Below are 20913 nucleotides of genomic sequence, written 5' to 3' on the forward strand. Positions count from 1 at the left end.
CAGGTTTTGTTTTCCACTCTTCCTCCACTGCGACGACGAGTTTGTGGCCAGCGGACACCGACCGTAGGTTGTGTCTGGTGGAGGGAGAGTGAGCGGGGCTGCCCTGCGTGGACTGACAGAAGGGGGATTTACATTTGAACGGGAACGGGAAACCGTAAAGACTACAAGGTGCACGGTGTAAACTCTACTGTTCTTCCGCTGGATGTGTGTTCATGTTGGGGCTTTAATCATGTCCATGTGTCACCGTCGACGGAGGATTGAACTTGCCAGCAGTCTATATTTGCCGAGGAGGGAAACCAATACAAGGTCTCGCTGTCTCGCTGGAGCGGAGTATTATTAGCAGACAGTGCAACTGTCGCTCTCTGGTATGTAAATCATTTCAGCCCTAAACGTGTTTATGAAACCTCACCAGCAACAACACAACTTATAACTGCATGGCGCTTTAAATGACAGCGGTCAAGTGCAGTAATACTAATAAACAGCGACGCTGAAGGTGCTTTTACACGGTAATAACCCTCTCTTCCGCCAGTCAGAAAGGCGAAAACAGGATCCGACCTCCGGCTCGAGCCCACTCCTCGGCGTGCCTGCTGCCCTTTAAACTGTTAGCCTTCCTGAAGCTTCATTATTTATTTTACAGCCTACAGTTCTTCTGAGTTTATATAAAAAAAGAAAACCATGGTAGTATTTAAAAATGCTTTTGCTTTTCTTTATTGACGTCAACCAGACAACACTTGCTCGTGCATATTCTAGGCGGGGCAAAAATGTAATTTCCAGCAGATAAAGTAAACAACATTTGAGTAGATTTTAGCTTTAGATATTTTATAACTATGTTGTCAGTCATCAAGTTGTAACTCATATACTGCATTATTACACTGAATATACATTTAAAGTCGCTGAAACTATTTGTTTTCTTATTTTCTTCCTGTTTACTCTTGCTTTATAGGTCATGCACCGCAGCTACACGATTATGACGGTATCATAATTTACAAGCAAAAAACAAAAGTGTAAGGTTAAGAACAAATTGTGTGCTGAGCAAAAGATAAACCTTCACCTGGGTCCCATGCTGGCTGCAAGAAATCCTCCCCTCCACACCCTCAGCCATGCCTGCTACTACCAAACCCTCCAGGAGAAAGACACCTGCTCAGAGAAAAGCTGCCCAGAAAGTGATCAGCACCAAGAGGCAAACCTGTAACTCTAATAAACCCAGAGGAAGAGCCACAGAGAGGCCCCAGAAAACACCTGCAGAACCCAAAAGGTCAACAACCAGGGCCCAGGCACAGTCAGGCCGAAGCCCCCGTGGAAGAGGGGTTAGCGGGCCTGCTACTGAGAGCCCTGGGAGGTCTCCTGGCAGAGTTAACCATGCCCTAAATGTAAAAGAATCTGCAAGGCTTGGACGGCAGAGCAATCCGCCTGACCACAGCAGCGAGTTACAAGACCCCCCGGGGCGAAGGAAGTCTCTGCGGGGCACCCGGGTGCCTGTTACTCCCTACCAGCCTCCTAAACCTTGCAGAGGAGGGAGAAACAGCAGGGGGGGCGCAGGGAGGCGAGCAGCATCACATCAAGGAAACACAAGAAACAAGCCCTTGAGCACCAGCATCAATGAATCAACTCCTGAAGAGAGAATTGAGAGTCTGGCCGTCAGTGACGCTGAAGAAACACTTGCAGTTTCTCTAAAAACTGATGCTGAAGCTCCTGCAAGTATCAAAGATCAGAGTTTAGGAGGCAACAATGCTAAAGATGGCAGCCCTCTTAAAGCAGATTCCCCGCCGTCTAATGACCTACTGGAAGACTGTGTGCAGGGCAGCTGTGACAGTACTACAACCCAGCAAGACAAAAAGGCTGTCAGTCATAACAGTGACGGTGACCTGAGGTGTGTGACTGGGGTGTGTGGCGATGTTGATGGACAGCTTAAACTCTGCAGTGACAGAAGTAAAGATAGCCCCTGTGCGCTTACAAGCATCTGCTCACCAGAAGTACAGAGCAACAGGAAGAGAAATAAGAGTTTATCTATCCTTGGAAATAAGCTTGATCATCTTGGCTGTGATAGTAAGCAGGATGATATATGTACTGTCCACCAAGAGGAAGGTAGCAAGTTGGACTTAAAAGAAAATAGGACAGGTGAAAGAGAGATAGTCGCAACTGAGACGAAAGAGAAGATACATCATGAGAGAGGAGAGAGTTTTGAGGGAGACAATGCAGTTGAGACTGTGGAAGACATGGAGGACATGGAGGACATGGCTGAGAGGCTGGCAAATTGTGAGGGAGAGAAAAAAGAAAAGGAGAATGATTTTTCTATCAATCCTGACGACCCCCTCCCCAGCACTCCAGCCTTTCAATCTCCAGATCCACCTCACTCTAACAATGGACTGACAGAACTGTCAGAATCACCTGTAAATGTGCTGTCAGTGTCCAACGCAGCTACCTCAAATCCCACCAAAGCCCCCCCCACCTCAGAGGCAGTTAAGCCAGAGGGTCTGAGCCAGGGTAAGACAGACATGCTACCTGCCATTCATGGTGCTAAACCTCAGTTCACAGGGTCCTCAGCTGTTGCTGAAACTGCCCTGATGGTGCAGACTGTTCTTGTAAAAAGAAATACACCGGTTATTATCCGTACTGACTGCTTCAAACCCAGAATTGTGAGGGATTCAAGTCAGGGGGAACCACACCAACTGCAGAGCCTAGCCATCCTTTCTCCTCTGGATGAGAAAAAAGCTTGCACACCAGCAGAGACGCAGACCAAAGATAGTGAATCCAATCCAGAGCCATTGGAGGGCCACAGCCAGAGAGAGACATCTTCCCTGTCACTGTCACTCGCTCCTCAGTTCAGCACAGATGCTCTTGCAGCCGAGTGTGAACCAAACCTCAGCGAGGACAGCGCTGTGGTAGCAGAGCTAAACTCGGTGCCAAAGATCTCAACTACTTCTCTGGACAGTAGCTACACTTTCTCCTGCAGCTCAGAAAGCACACGGTCCTCTTTTTCTTTTGACACTGAATCGGAGGCAGGGTATGGAGAGCCTGGCCCCTCTACACTTCCCGTATCCTGGGGGCCAGAGGGGGCCAGTTTGCCCTCCTGGACCGCTCTGAAACAACAGAAGAAGGAGAGGAAGAAGCGGAGCAGGTGTGGGATGTGCGAGCCATGCCTGAGGAAGATCAGCTGTGGCCAGTGCAGTTGCTGCCTCAACCGCAGCACTGGCCACCAGATCTGTAAGCTGAGGAAGTGTGTGGATCTGAGGAGGAGAAGAACTTCTCAGCTCGCTCCCTCTGCCGCACAGGTGAGTCTGATATTACACTGCACACGTGCACTTAATTAATTAATTAATTTTATAGCAACACATTACAGGGTTTTTTATTGCAGTCAGTTATTTAGTTCGTTCTCACCAGGAGGTTCATTTATGGCGCGTTTCCACTGCAGGCCTCGCTCGGTTTGGTTAGGCCTTATTAGGCCCGGCTCACTTTAATGCTGCGCTTCCATTACAGTTTAGGAACTGGGGCAGTTACTATAGTAACGCAGTGTAGGCGGAGCCGTGACGTCATCTTCAATGAGAGCCCCAGAAAAATAACACAGCCGTTAGCTCTTAGCACTCAGAGCTCACAGCTCCTCATATCTGTTCAGAAACAAGACAAAAGTTAAACAAGTACAAACCACAGACTGTCTGTGTCATGGCGAATACAGTCGCTGGTTTATTTATGTCTGTATAGGCCGTTGTGAGTGTGGACGGTCGGAGCATATATAACGTTAGCTTAGCCAAGCTCCATTTAGAAAGCACGCATTTTAAAAGGGTTTTTCGCCTGCCGTCTGTCTGCAGACTTGTCAAAGCATTAATTCATGGTTTTTACTAACCGGTATCAGTATGTTGTTACTTCGGCATCATTTTGAAACGTGTATTACAATTAAATCACGGTCAAATATGTTCATCTTGTTGTAGTTGTTTGTAGCCGCCTTGCCAGCGATTCTCTCACTAGTTTAGCATACTCAGCCCGACTCAGCCTGGTTGTTCCTGGCCCTAGAACCACGATTTAGTCGGGCCAGAAAAAAGGTGAAAAGTAGCCCCGGGCCAAAACTAGGCCAAGTGGAAACGCAACCAAAAACGGGCCCCGCACGGCTCGGCACGCTTAAAGCGAGCTACCCGCTGCAGTGGAAACGCGCCATTAGACTTAGGATCATTTGAGTGGGCATTTACTGGACTGCTGATCTAGAGCAGCTGATAAAAAAAAGATGCTTCCTGACAGCATTGTTTTTGATCTCCAAGGTTTCCCAGCTATGATCTGGAGTTGAGTTAGCCAAACAGTGGAAACAGCAGGTTTCACTTTCACAATGTGTTTCACTTTTTCCTCGGTCAGTTACAACCTTTATATATACAGTCTATGGTTACAACACATGCCGAACACTCTGGTGTCTTCCTGTTAAATGTTGGGGAATGTGTTGAGTGATAAGTGGGGAAGTTTGTGTCTGTGACTGTGTGTTAAAGGGGAAGGCGGTGTCACATGACCAGCAGCAGCTCAGCACGTGCTTGTAGTATGTGACTGTTGGGTGTGTGTGTGTGTGTGTGTGTGTGTGTGTGTGTGTGTGTGTGTGTGTGTGTGTGTGTGTGTGTGTGTGTGTGTGTGTGTGTGTGTGTGTGTGTGTGTGCCATCCATGGTGCGAGCAAGAGAATAAGCTGTTTTATGAGTTGCACGTGGTGTCTCTGTGAATGTGCATGCTTGTGTCTGTGGATGGGTAATTAAGGCCGATTTTAGCCAGATGTTTTGCAAAGTGGCATTGAATGACAATGTGAATGCATATTTTAACACAAGACAATGAACAATGACAGTCAGGACCCTAGTTAGGGGAGGAATCTGTCCCAGTCCATTTTTAAATAGCTATAATTATTATATTCTTGAACCTGCAAAATTATCACTTATATCTGCAGCTCCTCTTGGTATTCAGAGCTCTATGACGACTTTCAGCCTTGGACTGTATGTAAACATATCATATTTTATCAGGAATGTGTGTTACTTATTATACAATCTAATGTCCAAGAGTGGTTAATGCATGACTCATGTATTCAAAATGATTTAATTCCTGGTATGAGCTAAAAATATGTTCTTACTATGGTGCTTTATCTTTAATCTATAACATGCTTGTTTAGGAACTGAAGGCTAATAATAACATAAGCATTTACAATCATTTTGGTAAGAGTTGTTCCTTACAGCAGCTGGCAACCAGAGCTACATAATCATGTTCATAGTTCAGTGCTGTCCATGTGGCTGGGGGAGGGCTCTGTGTGAACAACTGTGAGTGAGGGTCCATGTGGTCTTGTGTCTGCAACTGGCATGCGTGCAGGCCCTAGCAGTTGCAGTAGATGATTAAAGATGATTCTATAACACATAGGTGTGAGCAAGCTCTCTGATTGGTCAATAGGCGTGTTTGATTCCACGATCAAAGAACGGTCAAATAGAACGTGCCTTTTCACAACAAGTCAGTATCCCTCCGCGTCTGAGAAAAACGGTATACCCTTGGCCTGAAAAGCAAACTGTGCTCCAGTACAGGCGTACGGACCTCGGCGCAAGCGCCTCGGTCCTGCCGCAGTACTGTCGTACCAATAATGACGTTAAAGAACGGCCTCTCGTGTATGATTGCTTAATTATATAACACCTGCGGTATTAGTAATGACAATCTTTGTGCACTATTTGTTTATAAGTGTACAAGAGGGGGCAGAGAGGAAAAGATCAGGCCAGGCAGAGATTTATTTGGAATCCCCTGAAAATGTGGGTCAGTGTGTGCATGACTCAGAGTCAAATGTACAGTATATGTGGCTGTGACTTTTAAAGAGTATACATGTTTGTGTGGTACATGCATGAGTGACAATGAATATAAATTGACTGAACTGCAGAGCAACAGAGCCAGTGGTTGTCTCCACATGGCTCTGAACTGACATCACATCGGCATACACGCTTTAGTATTGTGTGTGTTTGTGGTTTGGGAACAGGTTTTTGTTGGATTGTGCAGGGGTATAGACTGCACCAGCTGCTGGAAGCTAGCACTGTCATAACAGCTATCATCATGATCAGCTGGAGGTTAAATCCCCAAATCCCTATGCTTAATTCCAGATACAGAAAGGGGGAGCAACCCTTCCTTGTGTTTTCTTAGTATATATAACTCAAGAAACGACACTGTGTTGCACAAGGGCTTACTTTATGTGTATTTATAGTCTGTGTAATACATTATACTTGCTGGCCAGTCCTGCTGATCAAGCTCACACGCCCTACCAACACATGTTACTCAGCCCAGAGATTGTTAGAACAGGGGCAGAGGCCAAAGAGGAGTTCATGTAGTGACATGTGGATTCTGTTCCTGGTTTTAGTGAGCTACCATGGTTGGTGTTGTTGTGGTTAAGTTTGGTTTAACTGTGTCATAAAACATTAAGTCCATAACATACCTTACACAGATTGATCAGTGTAAGGTGCTTGTATATGGAGGCAAAACTAGCTCCTATTGTTTGTGTGTTTGTAAAAAAGAGTGTGGTGCTTTCCTTTTAAAAATGTCTGGTTTCACTCAGGCTTGATGGCCCCCTCGTGGCCTCGCTCTGTATCGGGCTGTGTGGAAGGGGCTCACTGCCAGTCTGACCTGGCCCTGGCCTGAACACAGAAACACACATGCTAACACGTACACACCAGAAACAAAACACTACCGTTCATAGGGTGCAAACACTCCTGTGTTTGTAGAATGAATTTGACTGAAATAGTCCTGACATGTTTAGAGCTGTAGGCTGCATAACTGACTCACTGTTTTATTGGCTAACAAGTCAGATGTCAGTGTTTTTGGATAATGTTTTTAACACTCAAATCCCTGCAAAATAGCACCAAAAATACGTTATAATAACACACAGCCGTCATCACTGTGTCACTTATCATCATGTTGTAAACAGTTGGCCCTCAGTAACTCAGTGCCAGCAGACCATTTGACTTGAACTGGCAAAACATCTTAAATACCTAATACAAATTCATAAATGGATGCAAGATGTTGACATGTATGTACATTATGCACATAAGTAATTTCTCCAAAAAAGGGTTAAGATACTATCCCAATACATTTTTAAAAGAAGTATTTGTATACTATATATATAGATATGTATTAAAGACCACATTTCTTAGTTATTTTTCATATATATATACATATATATATATACATATGCCATCTTTTAAAGAAACACATTGATTTGTATACCTTTTATTTACTTGTAAATAAAATGTACAATGTTACTTTTTGGGCATTTCAAACCCCTTTGCTTTCCATTTTGTCCAGAACAAGTTATCAAGTATATTGTACAACATACTTTGTCATAGCCTTAGACAAATGCCAAAAGCCGCACTCACACATAGTATATCTATCATCTGTGAGTGCTGTGTGTCTTTCTGCCATTGCATTTATCCACACCATGCACCTGGTGAGGTACACTGTGGGTGAGATTGAGGCGCACCATAATAACATAGCAGGGACCCTATACTCTTTACAAATAGCAGCCTGCATTCTTCCAGTCAGCTAGCCAGCTTTGTGCCCAGCTCCTGCTGCAAACTAATTTATCTCCCACACTTATTTCACTCCTTCCTTTTCTGCTGCAAGGAGTAGCCCAGCTGAGATAACACATGTATCATGAAAACACTTGCCGATCCGATCCCTCCGACAGCCTCTGGTGGGGAGGACAGGCAGCCGGCAGCAGCCGGCAGCACCCAGCGGCGACTGTTTGCTCTGTAACAGATATCCAAAGCTGTGTGTGTCTTTGTGCACGAATGATTCTTTCCTATATTTTTTTGTCAAAAGGGAAGGTTCATGCACATAACCGTGTGTGTGTATGATGGTCTTTTTTACAGCTTGTAGTTGAGGCCATCGTGCAGCGAAGCACCCCCATTGTTCTCAGATGGAACCAGCTTAATGTAAAGTGAGAGTGATTTGTCCCAGCAGACGCTCCTGTCAGGTCCAAGCTCCTCTTCCCCCTCTCTTTCACACACACACACACACACACACACACACACACACACACACACACACACACACACACACACACACACACACACACACACACACATACACACACACACACACACACACATACATAAACACATGAACACACACACATACACACACACACACACACACACAAACACACGCACACTCAGTGGAAGTCTTCAGCACCGACGGTAGCCATGGAGACCCCATTGTCTGGTGCTGACCTTTGACCTGCCACGGCTGTCTGATGGAGTATTCTCAGGGTTGTAAGGAGGATTAGTGGAGATAACCAGCAGACACGCACTTTGGGTTTAAGGCTGTGAACTCGGTAGCCTATATCCAGGTAATTGGGTTAAACTGCTCAGATTGTTTTGTTCATATCGGGTCAGCAGCAAGCTGTAGCTGCTACAAGAGATGAGCGCCTGAAAAATGGCTAAAATGTCTGCATTATCTCTGTAAATCAACCAATTCAGTGAGGTTATTATACTAGATTTTTATGCCGATAAATGCAATGAGCACACATTTATTTATATGGCAAACGTTACAGAGTAGGCTTCTTTTTAATTGTTGGGAAAGATATAACATGAGTCTTATTCTGTTTAAAGTGGACCTATCATGCTATATTTGAATAATATATTGTAGGGCCATAAGGTATATTTATACGTTTTCTTTTTCAAAATACCAAACAGATCATGCATTTTAGCCATGCCTCATTTTGCTCTATTTTGCTCTCCTCCACCCTGTCTTTGCATGAGCTGCAGCTGACCACGCCCCCCTGCAAAGGAGGGGGCCGAGTTACGAGTGTCATGTTACCATGCTGTTACCATGCCAGGCAACCTCTCATTCCCCTGATTGGTGGAGAGTTGGCCATATGAGCTGTACTTAAATCAGGTTTTAAAATTGTTTGACTGATAGAGATCATGCAATGTTATTATTTGTTTATTGATTGTTATGAACCTGTCTGAGGACCACAGATGAAAATGAGCTATTAGCTATAATCTGGCATATTGCATCTCTTCTCTTTGCTGAGATGAATGTTTTTGTATGCATGGTCCTTCTATAAATAAATAGGCGGAGCTCCTCGTCACTGACATCAGACTATTTTCAAATCTGTATCAGTCTGTATCAGCCCCGTTTTTAGAGATTTTGGGTATGGAGGAAAATAGAAAGGGTTGTGTGTTCTGACACTTGGTGAGTTCCCTGACACACCGGGGACACATATTCATGTATAAAAGACCAGAGGTCCCCTTTAAGATACTGACTGACAGATACACTATGTATACATTAAACCATTTAATGTATCTACAGATAATATCTTTCACTGAACATACAAGGTATGTTATTTTCCAAGCCATAACAAAGTTTAGTGTGTCACTCTACAGGTTCAGGTTCTCCCACATTTACACGTGGCTATTCTGGCTGAAGTACATCCGCACACTCTTATTCTCCTCTGCATTACGTAAATGTGTGGGACACAAGGGGGCCGAGGAGGGTTCATGAAACGTCAGAGACACTACCAACTCATTATGACCAAGCAGATTGTGTTGTGCCTTAGCCTCCTCTCTTTCCTCTGACTTCTCCTCTTCCTCTTCACAGACACACGTTTTATTACTTCAGCCTTCCTCTGATTATGTCTGCTTTGTATTTCTGTTAACCTGGTCCAAGCCAATTACATTTAAAACAAACATCTGAGGTAGTTATCTGTAATAGCTGCAGGGCTTGGGTAGAGGCCCAGAAAAAGGCTCTGTGTATGATGGGACATGTCTGTTTTATGTGATTTGGGACTCAGTTATTTGGCCAGAACCCGACATCAGAGCAGATGTTGAAGGCTTACATCCAACTAAACAGCAATTCAATTATTTTAATAGGGACTTCACTATGTTTGCTTTAATGTATATTCAACTCTAGCAGCTCAGCAGCAAATACGTTTCTGCAACAACAACAATACAAATAGTTTTATGTCCAAACAATGATGTTGCCATACAACAAAACTGCTTTGTCATTTACATTTTGAGGGAAACATATTTTGTCCCAGTTTATGTAATTTTGTTATGTAACACAATTTTAAACAAAGCTTAGGTAGGAAACAAATAAGTGTCCCATTTAAAACCAAGTCTAGTTCAGTCATTTTATTTTACGACCATACAAACATACTAATTTCAAGCCACATCATGATAATTTACCAAAGTAGTAGTCTTGTTGTTTTCTGTTTTGACCTATTTTACAACCTTAACAATGTGTTCAAAACTGAGACGTAATCCGGTAGAAAATACATTTATCTGGAAGGACAACTCAGATTGAATCATGACGTAATTTTGTAAGAGACGAGGTGTATTTTAGTATAATAATGTTTATAATTCAGCAAGATATTTGTAGAGTTAAACTGTGATACCACTATTACTCCCGAACCCTCTTTGATTCTTTGAATCTGTGAGTGTGTGCCGTGTCCTGACTGTTGTAAGGCTCTAAGTCCCTGGATAAGCTTTGAAGTCGTGCCACTTGGCTTCACTGGGTGAAAATAAATCCTTGTATGCCCCCCAAAAGAAATGCCACTCAAATCCTACCGAGGGCACTCAATGACCTCCTTCTAGAGAAACCAGAGCAAATTCATGCATCAACCTGACCTCCCTAACCTTGAATATAGACCTATACACCTGAGGAGGATGCATTTATTATCCATTGTGATGCTTGTCACTTCACCTTGTTCTATTTTTGTATGCATCTGTCTGCACATATATTTGTGTGTGTGAGTGATGCACACACATGCAGTGAAATGGCCAACATGCCGACTCAGCATGTTGTACTAGCGCAAACTTAAGTAAGCCTTTTCCTGTCTCATTGTGAGAGGATCTGGGGCCCCAATGCTGCTCTGCCTGCTTAGTGTTTGTGTGTATGTGTGGGTGGGTGTGTGTGTGTGTGTGTGTGTGTGTGTGTGTGTGTGTGTGTGTGTGTGTGTGTGTGTGTGTGTGTGTGTGTGTGTGTGTGTGTGTGTGTGTGGGAGGGTGTGTGGGTGTGTGTGGGTGTGTGTGTGTGTGTGTGTGTGTGTGTGTGTGTGTGTGTGTGTGTGTGGGTGTGTGTGTGTGTGTGTGTGTGTGTGTGTGTGTGTGTGTGTGTGTGTGTGTGTGTGTGTGTGTGTGTGTGTGTGTGTGTGTGTGTGTGTGTGTGTGTGTGTGTGTGTGTGTGGGAGGGTGTCTCTGTCAGTATTTACATAAGCTGATGGATCCACTCACCTTCTTCAATGTCCTTTCCAAGGTGAAACACGTTTTGCCATATTGCCACAGAATACATTGTGTGTTTAACCAGATCAAAATCGGCAGCTACAGTCACATGGATAATACTGTTAAATTATTAAATAGGACATTTTGTAAATGCATACAGTTTTTAAACTCATCCCTCCTCTCCTGGCCCGGTTGGAGGTGTGAGAGTTGGAATGACACACTGTTTTCTCGTGCTGACCAACCGCTGTTGGACCTTAAATGAAGTCCATGTGGGTTGAGGGAGTGGTGTTGAATGATGCACAATTTCTTCCAAGAGTGGGATTGTAGTATGTTCCACGTCACTCTCTGTGTTTATGTATGGATCGAGTTTTGAATGTGAATACCTTGTGTCCTTAAATAGCCTCACCCATTGGTTACAGCCTATCCTATCCAAATATTTCGTTTTATTTGTTAGTGTTTGTTGAGGAAGCAGAGAGCATGTAGAGGAGAGCGCATAAACCTTTTGTGCAGACATAAAGTCAAAGGCTTAAGTCCACAGATGTTCTTTTGGAAAAGGTAACATTGTGATTCGTGTGCAGCTTTTAGGGTCTGACTGTGAGCTGTACTGCTGCCTCCTCTCAGGTAACACTGAATTTATGAATTCAATGTTCTCTTCAAGGAAAATCAGCTTTCAAACTGCCTCGGTCTGGCAACGCAGTATCCAAATGCTGACTTTGGTGTTTGCATATAGATAAGTATTGCTTATTCTTAGTCCCTTAACTTTGTCTGTTGGTCTTTGTGTGAATGGTTGTGAACGATTGTCTCAATCAGCAGCATGGGGACAAGTCAATGCACAGAGTTATATTTTCCCATGGTTTTCACCACTATTATCATTGTTATCTTTCACTGAAGAAAGCCACAACTCCCTCAAACTACTACCCTTCAGCAGAGATCTGTCGTTTTTCAATGCAAATGCGAGGCAGGTTTACATTAGCGTCAGCAGCACCGTCAGTAATGACAACTATTGGCAACAGTCACTCTTGGCACAGCTCCATCAGCGGGCCGGCCTCCAGTGGGTCGGCCTCCAGATGTGTCAGAGACAGTTTACGACTGTGGTGCAGAACTATACTTTATTTACCTTGCATGCATGCTCATGTACTGTAGTTTTAAGTTTAGGGAGAAAAACGTCCAGACGACTTGTTCCTAATGAGAGCTGGGAAGCTTGTTATAGGGAAAAAACATATGGGACATTTAAATAGCTGAAAGTGAAGGGTGCGGTGCAATACTGTTGGTAGTTGTGAAGTATTTTTGGATGCAGGAATGGAGTGGCTGCAAGAGGAGTCATAAAAGCAGAGAACACAGTACAATCAATGCAGTTTATACTTTTAAACACATATTAGAGAGATGTATTATTATATGCATTTTTTTATAAATGACATTGTCCAAAATATTGTATTTATATCATTTATTTTCACCTAGCTATTGAATTGTGTAGTTTTAATTTAGTGTCAAGAAATGCCAACAGGCTTCAGCAACACACTGTTAAGTCAAAAGTAGCAGTTGATAGGTGTGCATCTTACAAAGGCATGTGTTGACTAGGTTGGTGTAACCTGTTTGACAGTGTAGTTTGAAGATCATTCACAAATGTCAAACCTGTCAGACTACCTAAGACCTTTCAGATAAGAGATCAGCATAACTGCCACAATGAACCTGGAAATGTCTTATTGAACCCAGATATAGCTCTACCTAATTTCACTTCTATTAACATGCCTAGAAGTTGGCATAAAAACGATCATTGGTCAGGAAATTATTCTGGATTTATAGGAGAGAAAAAGTGAACGATGCATATTTTGGCATGTAATGGGTAGTAAAACACTCTACCCCGCAAAACATTGATATTTCAGGTGTCCATAAAAGTTTCTTATGGCCAGTTCAGGGTTACATTAGCGTAAAAGCTGTCGTATATCCACATGAGTTGGCAAAACTACTTCTAAATTTGCAGCCAGTTATCCACATTGTGATTAAAATAGCTGAACATATGTTGTTGCAATGTGGACTGAGGTTTTGTGTTGCTGACAGTGCTTGGGAAATATTATTTGATGGGAATGAAGTTTGCACACCACACACATGCCTTGTGTATATTTCGAGTGTTTAGTCTCCATCCCTGTTTGTTTTACAGTGTGTCAGGAAATGTGTTATTATAACTGTTGGGGAAAATGACTTATGTTGAATAGTACCTGTTTAGATGATGAATGCTCTTAGATGCACACTCAAATATCTGCTAACGCTTAGCAGAGGATATGATATCTGAAATGAGCCTGTTTGGAATGAACCATTGTAGAGAATACATCATAATACTGAGAGAAAAAACATTTTTCTCAGCAACTACCACTGTTAATATATAACACACATTCACTGTATGGCATTGTTCCAAGGCACTGGTTTTGAAAATGTGTGAGACTACATATGCATGAAGCCCCACAGCATGCAGCAGTTTGACAATGATAAGTTATAAGCATCTAACTGACCAACTGACTCACTGTCTGTTGAGCTGCAGAGCAATGTGAGAGAAACAGATACATTTCATCTTCAAAGATTGCACCATAGTGTTAAAAACGTTGTAATACATTGTTTATATAGTGTGAAAATATTCATGCTCATAGGTGAACTGCGATATGTGTTTGGTTTGCACAGAGGACTCAAATGATTCCTTTATTGAACACATTAATCACATCGTATAACTCAGGCCTGTTAGGTGTAACGTGCTTTTGAGATTTTGTCATGGCTTACGGGTAAATCCTTTAATAACAACTTCATCTTTCACCGCCTGTGCATTCATTTTATTCATCCTGCTGTTTGCATATTTATTGCATGCACGCTGCAGATATATTTCATTGTTGTGTCTGGATTAAGCTGCACGCTCTCTGCTTCAAACACACGTCTAAAGTCGGTCATTCGAGTGTTAACGGCAATCCCCGCCGAGCCTCCACTGCCTTCAGTCTTCTTGTCCTGGTGTGACCTCAGCGCCACATGGTTGCCTTTGAAAAGGGGGAGTATTTTACTCTCTCATAACATGTTCCTCTCTTAGTCATTGCTTTCTGTCTTCCTCCTTTTTCTCTTACTAAAGCTTTTCCTCAGGGAATTGAAAAAGGCTCCGGGGGTGGATGAGAGAGAATGAGGGGAGGGGTTGTTGAGACGGTATGGTTGCCGTCAACATCCTCTTTCCTGCTGCCTTCCACATCGTCTCTAGATCATGTGGGAATTAGACGTGCTGCAGAAAATGATTCATAGTCTGTTTGTTATCATTTAAAGGCATGCAATAATTGACCATGCTTCATATTGAAACACCTTTTATATTTGATGAACTAGATCGCATGATTGAAACATCTGATGGAGTAGTGTTAAAGGACAGCTCCTAATATAATCAATTATTTGTTAAGTGTTGGAGATATCAGGAGTATAAATGTCTGTCTTCTCTCCAATATATTGCAACAAGATAACACTCAAAAATTATAAATAAATATATAATTCGTATAAATTGTAGATTTGATTGTTCCGTCTAACGATTAATCAATGAATAGCTTAATAATTATAGCAGTGGGGCTATGATTTCAGTGAATATCCCCATTCTTCCAAAGCCGTGCTGGTGATCTGCTTTAGGGGTTAATATCTCTGCAGGGATGGGGTTGTTTTCCTGTGATCCGGATCCAGCATGTGTGCAGTATCCGTTCCACAGCTTGCCACCAATCCATGTGTGTAGGGCTGGAGTAAAAAGCCCACATAGGGGATCCTTTGTTTAGGAGAGTCTAGGCATGGAAGATAATTTACAAGCCGCTGAGGTCCTCACGCCATTGGCTGATGATGCTCTGTCTGCGTCTGCGAAAGGCATCCCGTATGTGTGTGCGTCTATATGTCTGTGTGTGTGTGTGTGTGTGTGTGTGTGTGTGTGTGTGTGTGTGTGTGTGTGTGTGTGTGTGTGTGTGTGTGTGTGTGTGTGTGTGTGTGTGTGTGTGTGTGTGTGTGTGTGTGTGTGTGTGTGTGTTTGCTGTAGCAGCACTTTGCTACAGCAGCTCACAGTCATGACACCCAGGAGCTTGCCCTGCACACGGCTACTGTAGCTAGGGTTTTCTTTTGAGGCTGAAGGAAGGCAAAGTAAGATGGCCACCAATACCTTTTAGGGATATGCTGCCTAAACCGGAGGGGCTTCCTCCGAGGACAGACAAGGTAAAGGCAGCCGGCTCATTCACCCTGGGGTCTTTTGTCTCGCTGCAGATGGGTCAGCTAGTGGAGCTCAGCTAGAGGTTATCCTGCGTTTGTCTCTCTCTCTCTGCCAGCCTGGATTTAGCCTATTGGAGCACTTTATTTGGAGGATGGTTTTGTTATTGTTTCTCCTGAAGCACTGAAGACTTCTGTGTGTGAGTGTTTGGCTTGTCTTTTCCAGGTGAGTTTAAAGGATGTGAAAACAAAAGTCAGCAATAAAGAGGTCAGTTTCCATGGTAATAGGCACTGCTCTTCTCTTTCCCTGTTGCATGACCTTTTTTTAAGCCGTTACACATGATAGTGTATGAAGAGCCCCTTTGCTTCCCCTTTTCTTGCAGTGGTCCGGAGAGCCATATGTTTGCACCTGCTGTTTTCTGACTGCTTAGCAGAGAAGTGTGGTGCTTGTAAGCCGTGGGTTGTAATTTGGCTTGCTTTTAATAGTTTGGCTGCAATACTAATGGTGTTATTATTGTGTGGTTTGTAAGAAAGGGTCTTTGTGGTACTGATGTTGTCTTAATTTGTATAGTTTTACAGTTAATTAAGCTCTTATTCATACGAGTGTCCTGGGAGCCAGTTTATTCAAGTTCATTAGGTTTATTGCTACTTATAACACCTTTGTCGCTGTTTTCTTTTTATTGTAGTATGTTTCCTATGTTCACGACGTGACATTGAGCTTAGTGCAGGCAGGAAACACTCAATGAATGAAGGAAATTCTCACGTGTAGAGAGAATCATACATCAACCACTACTCACAGTCACAGCCAGGAAGGAAGCGTGCTTTTTCTGTGATCATTTCTAAGAGCCGTGTGAGGTGAAGATCCTAACGGGGTATAATATCCAAAGTGAACAGGGCTGAAAGTTATCCAGAATGAACTTCATATATTCGTAGCACTTTCTTTGTTGTTTATGTAGTGATGTTTATGTGTATATCTGAGTGTTTGTATGTCTGTGTTGTCGAGTGATGAATACATACACACTGCTTAAAACCTCCTTGGAGACCCATAGAGACACGTTTGTTAGGATTCAGGCGACGGTTACACTTCTGTTGCTAGGGTAGGTCTCTGAACGTGTGTTTGTTTGTAGTGCACTCACCCGTAGCTACTCTAACGTATATTTATTTGACTTTAAAAGCTCTGACAAGCACAACAGTTAAATATGTGTTGGTCTAACAGAAAAGAAGAAGACAATGTTTGCATTTAAAACAGTACATGGCCATGTAAGTGACTTCAGATCCCCTGAGGCAGACACAGCAGCACAAAGACACAGCACTAACACATCACAGACCCAGATCTCTAGAGACCCGGAGGTTAAACAAGAGCACATGACTGTTCCTTTACATCCTGCATAGGCTTTTTGTTATCACAAGGCTAAATGTAGCATCATTAAAAACAGGCGCTGTACTTTGAAGTCGGATCATGAACACTTGGATGCACATGCATATACATCCACAGAGACACGCGTGTTGCAGTGCTGGAAGCCGGCCAGAGTTGCTTTGTCATTGAAAGCAGTTTATTGTGACAGACACACTGCCTTTCCCCCCCTCCCTCCCTCACCCTGCTACCCATTTTTTCAACTCTTCCCTTCACTTGCTCATTTGAACGTTGGGTGGGCCATTTTCACAGTCTGTTTGGAACGGGTATCTAACTCTGTTGCATCGGTAGCTTTAGTATTGCCTCAGCCTGAGAGCTCAAGCTATCTGTTGCATCAGCAGTGTGTTTCTAGTAGTAGTCCTGAAAGACACGGCGAGTGAAGTGGACAAGGGAGAAAGAAAATGGATCAGAGAGGGATCAGGAATATCACATTGGTAGATAGACTTAAATCCGCTCCATCGTACTGATCATGTCCGATCTTAACATTTTATTAACCTGAACAGCTCACTAGAACGCTCAGTTGCCTTGTCCAACGACAGTCTAATTTTGTCTTAATAAAGAGCTTTTGGCAATTTGCATTATATTCCTGAAGATAACTGGTCCAAAAGATACAAAAAGCTGCACCAGTTTGAAATATTTCTAGCGCAGCGCCAATGGATGTACAACAAATAAGAGGAAAATCAGTTGTAGACACAAGGTGCAACTGTGTCAGTCCCACATAGTCAAAAACAAGGGCTCTATTCGGTATAGCATGTTTAATGGATATTCAGACTGGAAATCATTTCAGATTAGAAAGGCATGTTGAACAAATAAACATTTCTGTACAAATATTGCTTTTCAGCTTTTTTACTTGCACATTTAATAAAACACCAAATGCAATCAACTCACACAGCAGTGTCAAATCTCCTTATCGGAATTACAGTCTGAGAGTCAGTATTAAATATCATATTGAAAATGTGATATGTATGAAATTAATCATTTACCTATCATTCTCTATGCACCTCTTCATTCTTTCTTCTCTCTGACTTCACAATACACAGCAACAGATCTACTTAAGGCAACTAAGAACCTTCTTTAAGCAGCCAATGCAGGAGATTTGCTCCGTATTAATCCTCTTAGACCTCAGCGCAGCCTTTGACAGCTTTTATTTTCCATCTTTAATTGAATGCTTTTAGCTCTGGAAGCCTGCTTCATTGCTTGTATTTTAACACCTTCTTCCTCATGAATGACAGCCTGTGCTCTTGCTCAGCAGCCGTCACATGTGGGATGTCACAAGGCTCAATTCTGCTTTTTAACGATACGCTTAAAAGTCAAACACACTGTTACCATTTTATCAAGGATGTCTCAGGACATGGACCTCGAACAACCCTGGCACCCATGTCTGATGGAAATAGGGAAAATAGAGTTGGATAGAGCGCATGTAACTCAAAGGTCTTTTCTGTTTGGTCTGTCTGTTCGTATAAATCTGTTTTTTATTATATTAAGTATTGTTGCGGCTTGATCTGTCAACTTTAAGTGCATCTCCTGCTGCAGAATAGATTAAAACAGTGAAAGTGATGGAGTTTAATGGGTGCCGGATATACAATATCTATCTATCTAGTTGTGCAAGTTCATTAAAGGAAAAATGCATACACACTCGCATAAACATACAGTACACACAGATCCCAGAAATGCACATACACTCTAAAAACAAATGCTTTGGCTCAACAAAGAAAATCCACGCAACAGTTTGCATCAATGTTTATTGAGTTATGACAACTTCTAATGAAATTGTGTTAAACCAACACACTTATTTGAGTTAGGGGAGAAGGCTTTTCCTCTACAATCAGAGGTGTTTTTAATTACCACTTACTTAATAATTGGTAGAATAAACACAAGTTTTTAAGTTGATTACTCCAAAGATCATGTTGTTCCAACTAGTTTTACCACATTATTTAAAAGGAATTTCAAGTTGTATGTACTTAATTACCATCATTGTGAACACAAGTTTTTAAGTTGACAACCATTTATAAATTAAGTTGCTCCAAATATATTGTATTCAGTAGTTTTAGCTTTTTCATGTGTTTGCCTTTAAAGAAAGAAATGCATTAATTCCACAACAAAAATGTTAGGCAATTCACTTTTTTATTTTGAACTGCAGTTGTTTATTTCAACACATGATATTTCAATCAGGAGAGACTTCATTTTGTTTGAACATTTATTGACACATGTCATATGATAAATGTTAAGTCTTTGGCGATTAGACCCCGATCCTGAAATCGTATATCTAAAGGGGGAAATGCAGCCGTGAGCATATAGGGAACCCCCCCAGGGTCATTTGATGAGGAGATGGGATGAAGATGTGATGAGGTCTTTGGATTAGCTCTTCTGGCACTGGATATGATGAGAGGAGGTGGATGGGGAGGAGGCGAGCGGCAGCATGAACACCTGAAATCACAGCTGACTGCAGGAGAGAGGAGAACCATTTTATAGTTTGGCTGCAGCACGTTGATTGGCTGCTGGAGAATGAGGTGAAATTTAATAGGTTAAAGAGAACGCCTGTGATAAGCTGATTATATGCAGCTGCAGAGTGAATGTATACACCCAGTCTTCCTGAAAGAACTTGCGCTGAGCTTCATTTCAATCTTGAAAGAAAAAAGATAAATAACACAAATTTAAATTGCCCCACAAATAATAAATAAACACATTAGCCATATTACCATGGGACATGGGGACACAGCAAATAAATGCTGCCATCACAACGAAGTTAGAGGCCTTTGCATATTTAAAACCAGTGCCAAATATGTAAAATCTGTAAAGTTTTTGTAAAACTACAGAAACAAACTCTCAATGGCCACCAATCTGCAGATCACACACATCCATTTGACAAAAGATGTAACAAAGATGTTTACACTGCCGACAGTCATTATTTCAAACAGTATGAACACATTTAACGCAGAATGCTTGCTTATTCATTTGTTTCCCTCGACCACGATGGTTGCCATCGTGTGGTCAGATCCTGGGGTGGACCGGTCACTGATGAAGGCGATATTCATGTCCTTTTGAAGCACATTAAATAATAGGTTAGCGCATAAGAGATAATGAATTAGGTAATTGCATACTTTTTAAACTCTTAGCTAATTCAGAGCCATTATTACCAGCTGCTCAAGCAACGCTGGTATTGTTTTCACCTATTGAGTCTGCATGTGTGTGTCGTCATGGCAATGTGGTCCTGAAGACACACAGAGGTGCTTTTGAGTACTTTGCCTAGTGTTTAAATGCATGTGGACAGATTTTTTCAATCACAACCGTGCAAGTTTTAGTGTACCTTCTCGTCTTTTTAGCAGGTTCCTTACAATATTTGAACTGTGAAGAGCAGAAGCCACTTTTCAAATTGTACACAATCCTTTTCCCATGCCATTGCTGTCAACACCTATCCATGCTGAATGTTGCTAAGATATTATTGATTGGGGTGTGGCCAAAAGTGCAATATGCTTCAAAATGTAACTGACAGAGAGCAGTGCTTTTGTCCTGTGTTTTTACACTGGGCCCATGGATTTTATTTTATTTCAAGATTTTTAACTACGTCGCTAAACTCCTTGAAAAGGTCCTCTTCCTTTTCTCCAAGGTACACGACAAAGCAGCAGATGGCTATAGTTCTCTGCATACTTCAATTGTATTGTGCTATTTTTGAAAAAGGTAAAAAAGAGAAATTACCTAAATGAATATATTCTGAATGGGTGACTGCCAACAACTTGCATTTCAATGACAACTCTAAATAACGATCCTACCTCAAGAAGCATGTCCTTGATCTGCTTCACCGAGATTCATTTTTAATAAAACATTATATCACAATAGTAACCTAAGTATTTTTACGCTCACAGTAGCCTCTACTACTTTGTATCCTCTCACAGAACTATTCACAGTTCAAAGGCTGCTAATTTTGGTCCAACAGTAATCTGTCTATACAGTGCAACTACAAGGCTATCTGTATTTGAATGACAAAAGATGACACTCACCTTAAAATGTCCTTTGTATATTTCTATTTGTCTTAACTGTGGGAACTTGTCCAGGCAAGTTAAGTTGGAGTGGACTTGAAATCCTTAACTGGTGTAGAACAA

At 42.3% G+C, this 20913-nt stretch overlaps 1 protein-coding gene across 1 annotated transcript in view; it reads left to right on the plus strand.

Annotated features, from left to right (window-relative positions):
* Window positions 1-21: 21 nt before the first annotated feature.
* tet1 (tet methylcytosine dioxygenase 1) overlaps window positions 22-20913 on the plus strand; it is a 31841-nt gene continuing 10949 nt past the window's right edge. Inside the window, exons 1-2 of the mRNA XM_034203764.1 lie at window positions 22-365; window positions 944-3272. Coding sequence (XP_034059655.1) covers window positions 1101-3272 — 2172 coding nt within the window. The 5' untranslated portion in view covers window positions 22-365; window positions 944-1100. The remainder of the gene's footprint in view (window positions 366-943; window positions 3273-20913) is intronic.

Source organism: Gymnodraco acuticeps, unplaced genomic scaffold (genome assembly GCF_902827175.1).
Source record: "Gymnodraco acuticeps unplaced genomic scaffold, fGymAcu1.1, whole genome shotgun sequence".
Lineage (NCBI taxonomy): Eukaryota > Metazoa > Chordata > Actinopteri > Perciformes > Bathydraconidae > Gymnodraco > Gymnodraco acuticeps.